Source organism: Hakea prostrata, chromosome 3 (assembly GCF_041222555.1).
Source record: "Hakea prostrata isolate BN-2017 chromosome 3, UWA_Hpros_2, whole genome shotgun sequence".
NCBI lineage: Eukaryota > Viridiplantae > Streptophyta > Magnoliopsida > Proteales > Proteaceae > Hakea > Hakea prostrata.
The window spans coordinates 44,883,978-44,892,460 of NC_142602.1; the positions used below are offsets into that span (position 1 = coordinate 44,883,978).

Sequence of the window (8,483 nt, forward strand, 5' to 3'; positions counted from 1 at the left end):
AAGTCCGAGATTCTCGGGATGGATAACCTATCAGGAGACAGTTATAAGCACTCACGAGAGCAGATGATCGTGCAAACTTGGATAACTGCCACACCTGCAGCAAATGATCATGTGATCAAGGGAAGTTATCCATCACCCCACTTACGGGTCTAACCGTCAAGATCTGACGGTCTCCAAAAGAAGGCTCGATCGAGTTCAACGGAAGAGATTAGAAGGTACACACTATATAAATCAAAACCTACGTACAAAGAAAGTAACTGAATCGTATTCCTAGTAATCATATTCATACTTTAGCTCTGCAATTAGCCAGAGCCTTTGTGATTAGTTCATTGACTAACTTAGCCATCGGAGGTGGACTCCCGATCCACCCCCACGGTCAGGCCACATCTGACGATTGTTTTGCAGGTCATCCATTAGTGATCTAAGGGCTGAGCAGATTTTGGACGCATCAAATGTAATTTACTTTTTTTTAAGGCAAATTGTCCCGGCACCCCAAAATGGAAACCCTAAAGCACTAACACCCCACTTTATGTTTGAAAAACATAGATACTCCAAAATTGAATTTTTATTGGACACATTAGTCCAATTTGTCATTAAAAACCGTTAAATCATTGTTTATTTTCTTTCAATTCCAAAAATATCAATGTAAATAAATAGCGATTTAATGTTTTTTGTAACAAATTAAACTAATGTGTCCAACAAAAATTCAATTTTGGGGTGTCTGTATTTTTCAAACATAAAGTAGGGTGTCAATGCTTTAAGGCCTCAATTTTGGAGTGCTAGTGCAATTTGCTCATTTTTTTTTATTGTTTCTCTTTCTCTTGGGATGGATTTTTCTAGAGGAAGATATAAATAAATGCACCTAATTATGTTTGATGGATTCTGATAAAAGATATGAAAAAAAAAAAGAAAATTGCATCTACTCACATTTAATGAATTCCTATAATAAATAAATAAATAAAAAGGAGTGAGAAGAATTTTTTTTTTTTAAATTAAGATTTTATAATACGAAAGAAAAATAGAAAAAAAAATACATCTAAATTACTTGTAATGAATACTTCTAAAGAAAACAAAGGAGCAATGGACTAACGAAAAATAGATATTTACAAAAAAAAAAAAAAAAAAAAAAAAAAACGAAAAATAGATTAAAAATCAAGTTAGTTAAAGGAGTAAAAGCAAAGGGTAATTTGATCGTTTTGAAATAAAAGAGAAGGAAAAATATTAATAACGATCTAGATTTAATTATTCCAAATAAAGGGTTGGGATCATTACCCATTCAAAGTTGAAATTTAACTGTTCCGTCAAACTTTTTCCCCCAATTTTTGTAAAAAGCATTGACTTCTCCCTTCTTAAGCCTAGACCTACTCGTCAGCGGTCAGCTGTACAAAGGGAAACCTAATTCCAAATTTCCAATCCATTCCAACGAAATGAACCAATTGGTACATTGTGATATGACTCAAAAACCCTCTTCTGGCTGAAAACCATCAATGATGAATACCAGAAAACGAAATTGAAAAAACCGTTAAAGGACGTTGGTCTTCCAAAATCATTTAGAGGAGGAGAATTGAGCTGACCTGGTCTTCTCCTTAAAGGTTTGTAACGATTTAATCGGTAATCTTATATGGAATGTGGGTTCAGTGTTTCACATCCTCAACCCCTCATTTTTCCAATCACCCTCTTTGCTGTGTTACCTAACGCGGCAGCAGGGTGATCGCTGTTCCATCTTCTCTTCCTCTCAAAAAATTCACATTAAAACTCGATCTCAACCTACACTTCGCCTGCTCCGAACCCTTTTCACGAGGGGAACTCAGAAGCCAAAAGAAGCATGGCTTATCCTCCACATTGAGGATCTGAATATAGATCTTCCTTTTGTTTGTGTTCATTTCTATTTCCCTGAAAAGATTTTAAAGGGAAATGACGTGGGCACCAGCTCTGTTCCTGTTCTTCTTCTTGTTCAGTTTCCATGTTCAGGTAAGAAAAGCTCAAGATTATGATTATGGAGATGGAGATTCAGCAGATACACCACCGGCACCGCCACCAGCGCAGGAAAACTGTGCTGGGATCTTTCTAACTTACACTTTCACGAGTCGAGAGAAAGAGTACCCACATCTTAAGAATGCATCTGCACAGGCATGGGCTTTTAAATCCATTGCCACAATACTTAATGCTGCAGATCAAGAGCTCAAGGCATGGAAGATGTTTATAGGGTTTCATCACAGAGAGATTCTTGTTTCTGCATCCAATGCTGTTATTGTGGATGGTGATGATTTGCCAGCCGACGTTGGAAATGGAACCTATCTAGTTGGATCTTCCCAAACGGATTTAAAGACATCCATTGAAACAGCAAACGATTTTACTCAGATTCAGGTCCAGATTGAGATGACTGGAACACAGTTTGGGGTGAAACCACCAGGGATTCCAATGCCTAAGACTATAAAACTTGTGAACGATGGTTACAAGTGTCCTGCACCAACCAAAGCCAACAAGGGTTAGTTAAATTTTCTCTGCCCCTATATCTCTCTTTTATGGGTTCTTCTCCACCCCCCCCCCCCCCGGGCCCTTGAATTTCTTGCAATAACCAAAGAAAAGGGTGTTTGGGTAAATACAAAAATTAATGAGGGTTTCATTTCTTGCCACGTTAAATTCGAGCCGGTGAGTCTTCTCATCATACTTAAGGCTCTTTTTGGTATCAATTATCATTGTCAATTATGAGAAATTTTCATTATTTTAAATTGTTTGGCATCTATTCTGAATTTTATTTTTATTTAAAATAATAGAAAAACCTCCAAAATCCATAATGAACTTTTTGTCCATTATGGATTGTGATGAAAATTTCATTATCTTCATTTGTGTAAGTTTACTTAAAGTTCTATAAGTAATATGAGGGTAAAATAGTCAATACACATTCTTTTATAACAATCATATTTTTTCCTTCTTTTTTCACTTGTTTACTATCATTTTTAACAATTTTTTATTTTGAAACCAAACTTATTTTTCATTTCATAATTTATTTTTGATAAAATTCACCAAACCATTTTTCATTCTTGACCAATAATGAATTATTGTACTTATTTATTTTAAATAAGCATAATAGAGAATGAGAATTGATACCAAAAAGAGCCTAAATGCAGGAGTGGTGTCCAAATGGAATTCACCGGAAATGGTTCTTAGATGGTGGATTTCATCTAAACGCCTCGTATGCATAAATGAGATTCACCTTGCTCGTTAAATTCTATAGTCGATATAGTTTTAATTGTTTTTTGAAGCAAAAATATTCTTAGGCATTTCATAAAACTTGCTTTTTAAAGTGAAAATATTGCCAACAAGGCTTTGACAGCATGCCGAATTCCATGGATGCATCTCTAAATTCTTTCCCTTAAGCCTAGCTTGTTGTTGAGTCAAAATTATTTCTTGAAACAAAAATTTTCATAAATTTCAATTTATATTTTAAAAATTATCAAAAACAAAATAATTTTCAAACAGCTTTCAATCAATTTTTTTTTTTTTTTGATAGCAAAAAATGCCAGAAGCTGTTTTCGGTGGCATATCAAATGGGTCCTTATTTGTACATACATACCCTTTGAGATTCTATTTCTTCAGCTGGAAGACAGGATAGCAACGAAACTTCTTTTTTTTTTTTTTTTTTTTTCTTTTCTTCTAAATCTCTGATTCTAAGCATATTATATATTATTATTAACATGCAGGGAGCTCCATGCATGTGTGTTGTAAGAGGGATCCAAAATTCAAGGTCAAGAAACCTAAAGCACTAAAATTCTCACCTCGACAGGAGGGTGATCTTGATATCACATATGATATTACGCAAGTGACCGATGGAAACTACAATGCCCAGGTAACCATAGAGAACAAGCACCCTCTTGGACGTCTTGACCATTGGAATTTAACTTGGGAATGGATGAGAGGAGAGTTCTTATACTCAATGAGAGGAGCCTATACTCACCTAAAAGATCCTTCCGATTGCATTTATGGCGCCGCCGGTAAATACTACAAGGACTTGGACTTCAGTACTGTAATGAACTGTGAAAAAAGACCAGTTATTTCTGATCTACCTGCTGATAGAGCCAAGGATGAGAAGATCGGAAACTTGCCATATTGTTGTAGAAATGGTAGTATTCTACCAACCACCATGGATAAGAGCAAAACCAAATCAGTCTTCCAAATGCAGGTTTTTAAGCTTCCACCTGATATCAACAGAACTGCAATATTTCCTCCCCAAAAATGGAAAATCAATGGTGTTCTGAATCCAGATTACAAGTGTGGTCCTCCAATTAGGGTTGATCCAACAGAAACTCCAGACCCAAGTGGGCTTGCCATGACTACTGAATCTATTGCAAGTTTTCAAATAGTCTGCAACATCACTAAAGCTAAGAACAGTCCTTCTCACTGCTGTGTCTCCTTCTCAGCTTTCTACAATGATTCTGTCATCCCATGTAACACCTGTGCATGTGGTTGTCCTAATAATGAAACTGACTCTTGCAATCCAAAGGCCAAGGCTATGCTTCTTCCACCAGAAGCTCTTCTTGTTCCCTTCGACAACAGAACAGCGAAAGCTAAGGCATGGGCGAAATTGAAACACTACAAAGTTCCCAATCCATTACCTTGTGCTGATAACTGTGGAGTTAGTATAAACTGGCACATTTCATCTGATTACAGAAAAGGATGGACAGCACGTATCACTCTTTTCAATTGGGAAGATATCAGTTTTGAAGATTGGTTTACCGCAATAGAGATGAACAAAGCTTACGCTGGTTATGAGAATGTATATTCCTTCAATGGAACAAAAGTTCCAGACCTGAACAACACTATATTCTTCCAGGGCTTACCAACTATGAATTTTCTTATAGGAGAGACAAATGGTTCAGATGCAAAACGTGGTCCAAGGGTACCAGGTAAGCAACAGTCAGTGATTTCATTCGCGAAGAAGAAGACACCAGGGATTAACATAATAAAAGGAGATGGGTTTCCTACAAAAGTGTATTTCAATGGAGAAGAATGTTCCATGCCTACGGTTTTCCCTAAAAGTGATGGCCATCGATCATCTCATCTTAGCCTTCTAGCCATGCTTTTCCTTGCAATAATCACCTTTGTGCTTATGACCGACCACCTACAGTGATGATCACTCATTCTGGTTTTAATCATACTTTTTGGAGTCTAGTTCTTCGTGGGTGTTCTTCCTCTGTTGACAGTAAGCTTCATTAAGTCTTCACTCTCTCCAGAAAAATAGTGTGTATTCTTTTCTTTTTTTTCTTTTTCGATAATTCATATCTTAGTTGCAGAATTCACAGCACCCATATGAACCTCAGCCTGAGTTCTCTGATCCTTTTCTTGTCAAGTTGATGGTGGTTTATATTTGGGAAGGGAGAGAAGGGAGGGAAGGGGTGGTTGTGAACTTGAGTGGAGTGAAGAAAGAACAGGACCCATGACAGCGATTGATGCATTGATACCCTGAAGCACATAAGTGGCTCTAGCAAATATCATATTGTGTAACTACAAGTTCTATTTACATATGAAAAATGGATATTTTATGGTAAGCAAAAGGCTTTCTTCCAGGCTCTCAATGTGCCAATCCGAAATTTTTGTTTCTCCAAGAGGTTTTTAGGTCGTCAGGGTGCTTGTCCTACTTAGGGGCAGGTCATGAAAGAATGACCTTTGCTTGATTCCCTGGTCCATGAGTGGCAAGTGATGTATTCTATGTAAAGGCTGACCAATGGGAAAGACAATTTTATGTTCAAATTACATTTGATATAACATCTTTTTAAAATATTTATTTCAAGATTTAATTGATAGTAAATTATGGTCCTATTTGTCTTTTCAAGTTTTTTATTTTGGTAACTATGCTTCCTTGAGAGTTTGGAGACAAAAAGAAAATCTTGTGCTGGCACATCTCAATGTTGCGCATGGCAGTGCAGCTTGAAGAATGACACAAACTATTCAAAAATTGATGGCAGAGATTAAAACCTTTTTCTTAAAGATCCAGACGGGTTGAAATGGATCAAATTATTTACTAGCAGCAGATAGTTCTCGTTTTGGTTTTCCCCTCTCTACACTTCACCAGCGATTCACTCTGGGACATTGCAATCTGCCGACGAATTCTATCTAGACATTGCAGCAGATGGAAGAAGATTTACATTCCCTAAACAAAAATGCTCACAGCCTGGTAAAAAATTACGCAGCAGTGAGTTAAAAAAAAAAATCGAGTGGAACTTGTGTGTTCTAACCAGTTTCTTCTCATGTTTTCTTACAGTAACATGTTCGACAATTTTAATTCCTGCAAATGTGGTCCAGGCCTTGAATCTCATTTATGATGAAATGGGGTTCCCCCAACCGCGCTTTGCTGGAAGATTTGCTTATGACCATGGCAAGCACAAACCTAATATCCCTTAGCTTGCCTTTGCCAGATCACTGTTTACTTGAATAGTTTTTATTTTTTATTTTTTATTTTTCCTTTTCTGATTATATGCCTCGGTTTTAGTCTTTCTTTTAGGAAACAATCAAGTATTGTGTCAGCAAAAGAGAAACTTAAAACTGAGGCGACAATGAACCATGAATTCGCCAAGTTGATAAATCCTTAACCTCCGGTAACACCACTGGAACAAAAACAGAAACAAGAAGAGCCGTTGAGAACCCCATCCACCAATAATCATATTGTCTGAAAATGGTAGTGAGTGTTGCATGCAAATCCGCCGGAGAAGTACAAAGAATGGCAGTCTGATTTGTCGTCTTGATGGTGGAACAGGAAGAATTGAAGTAAAACGATAGGAGAACTACCTGAATGGGTTTTTTTTATGAGTGGATAGAAGATTAGATGGATTTCAACCCATGGGTCTTTCCACTTAGAAGACGATCTGATTCTCAACCATCAATTTTGAACAAACCACATGCCATTTTCTCATGTTGCATTATTGTGGACAGCAATATATATATATATACTAGTAAAAATGTGCACGTGCAAATGCACGTCACTTATTGTGTTGTATATGCTAAATAGACAGTTTTGATAAGCAGCCAAACGTTCAATCATACCAAAACAACTTATACTTCGTAGGAATCCTATTCATAAGCATCAATCATACAGCTAAACATTTTATTTATTTATTAAAAAAGGTAAAAAATTTATTGATTAAATGTGAAAAAAAATTGGTCGTGTCCTATCCACGAGGTGGTAATACACAAGGATTAGTATGGTTTAGTTGTTCCAAGGAAAAAACTCGAACATAATCATGGAAAGCAAATTTTATGTCTTGAACATTTTTGCTTCTTCCAAATTTTGAGTTCATTACCTCTTGTGTGCTATATGGGTTTATCTTCATCTTTTTGAATTCTTGTCTCAGGGAACTGCAGACGCCATTATCAAGTGCTTGTGGGTATTGGAAGACTACGTATTACCAAATATGGGTATTGTCTCATTATCAAGTTGTTGGAATCCGGTGAAACAATAATCACTGTATTACCACAATAATTAGTGCTACAAATAATTTGTATCTTCTTCAAAAATCTATTCTACTACAAATTTAATACAAGTTAAAATATATAAGACAAATACCAAAATCAATATTCAATTAGAAGACAATAGTCAAGCTTGTGTGGATCAAATTGGCCATGAAATGTCCAAATAAACACAATTTATTTAAAATTAAGGATCTAGATCATTTGTCATAGACTAACACTGCAGGAAGTTTGTGAAGGAAAAAAGAAAAAGAAAAAAAGGATATAAACCTGTTTCAAAGTCGATTATGAAGTCTAATAATAAGGCAGCTTTCTTCCTTTGGTAAACCTCCTTTTTTTTCACCAGGGGCTATGGTAATTCATACATTCTGAGATTCAACTGTTTTACCTCCTATTCAAACCCATGTAGGCAAACATAAGGCATTAGAAAGAAAACATTTTGCTCTAAAAAGAAATTCAAGACTGGCAAATTGCTGAAGAAGTACCATATGGCATTAGATACTGACACGTGCAAATGCACGTGCCCATATAAGAGAGAAAATATAGTCTTTTTTCTTTTTTTTTTTTCAATCAACATTTAAATAAGTCTACATTCAATTACCCAAATATATTTCAAAGAGTTACAATGAAAATTCTAAGTCAATTAATTGACAATCAATAAGAAATAGTAGGAAGGTATAAAATCTTACGCTGGCTTTGAAAATCATTAGAGTGAATAAACTCCCATTGACCACGTTGCCAATCTTCGATCAAAGTAGTCAATTCAACATGATGAGTAACTCAATTATGAATAAAAAGGATCAAAAATAAAATTAAGTAGTCTAAAAACTTAACATAGTGAATTAGAAAGGGTACTAAAAATCCAATCTAGTGCAAGAAATCTATTCAATTAATAACACCAACAGATAAAAAGACTTGCAAGAATAATAATTTGGATCTTCTTTATCCAACCAAATAGAAAAGCATACACACACAATAAGTTCTTCTACATTTTTTCCATGATTTGATCATCTTAAATC

The 8,483-nt window shown here is 35.6% G+C and overlaps 1 protein-coding gene across 1 annotated transcript; it reads left to right on the forward strand.

The window, feature by feature from the left end:
• The first annotated feature begins 1,914 nt into the window (after positions 1-1,914).
• COBL10 (COBRA-like protein 10 precursor) lies at positions 1,915-5,131 on the forward strand. Its single transcript, XM_089147594.1, has 2 exons — positions 1,915-2,488; positions 3,705-5,131. Exons 1-2 carry the CDS (start codon positions 1,915-1,917, stop codon positions 5,129-5,131), a joined length of 2,001 nt encoding a protein of 666 aa, XP_089003720.1.
• The last annotated feature ends 3,352 nt before the right edge of the window (positions 5,132-8,483 follow it).

Coding starts and splice junctions, on each gene's coding strand:
- COBL10 (XM_089147594.1), top strand. CDS start 1,915: ATGACGTGGGCACCAGCTCTGTTCCTGTTCTTCTTCTTGTTCAGTTTC. Junction 2,489..3,704: donor ACCAACCAAAGCCAACAAGG/GTTAGTTAAATT, acceptor ATTAACATGCAG/GGAGCTCCATGCATGTGTGT.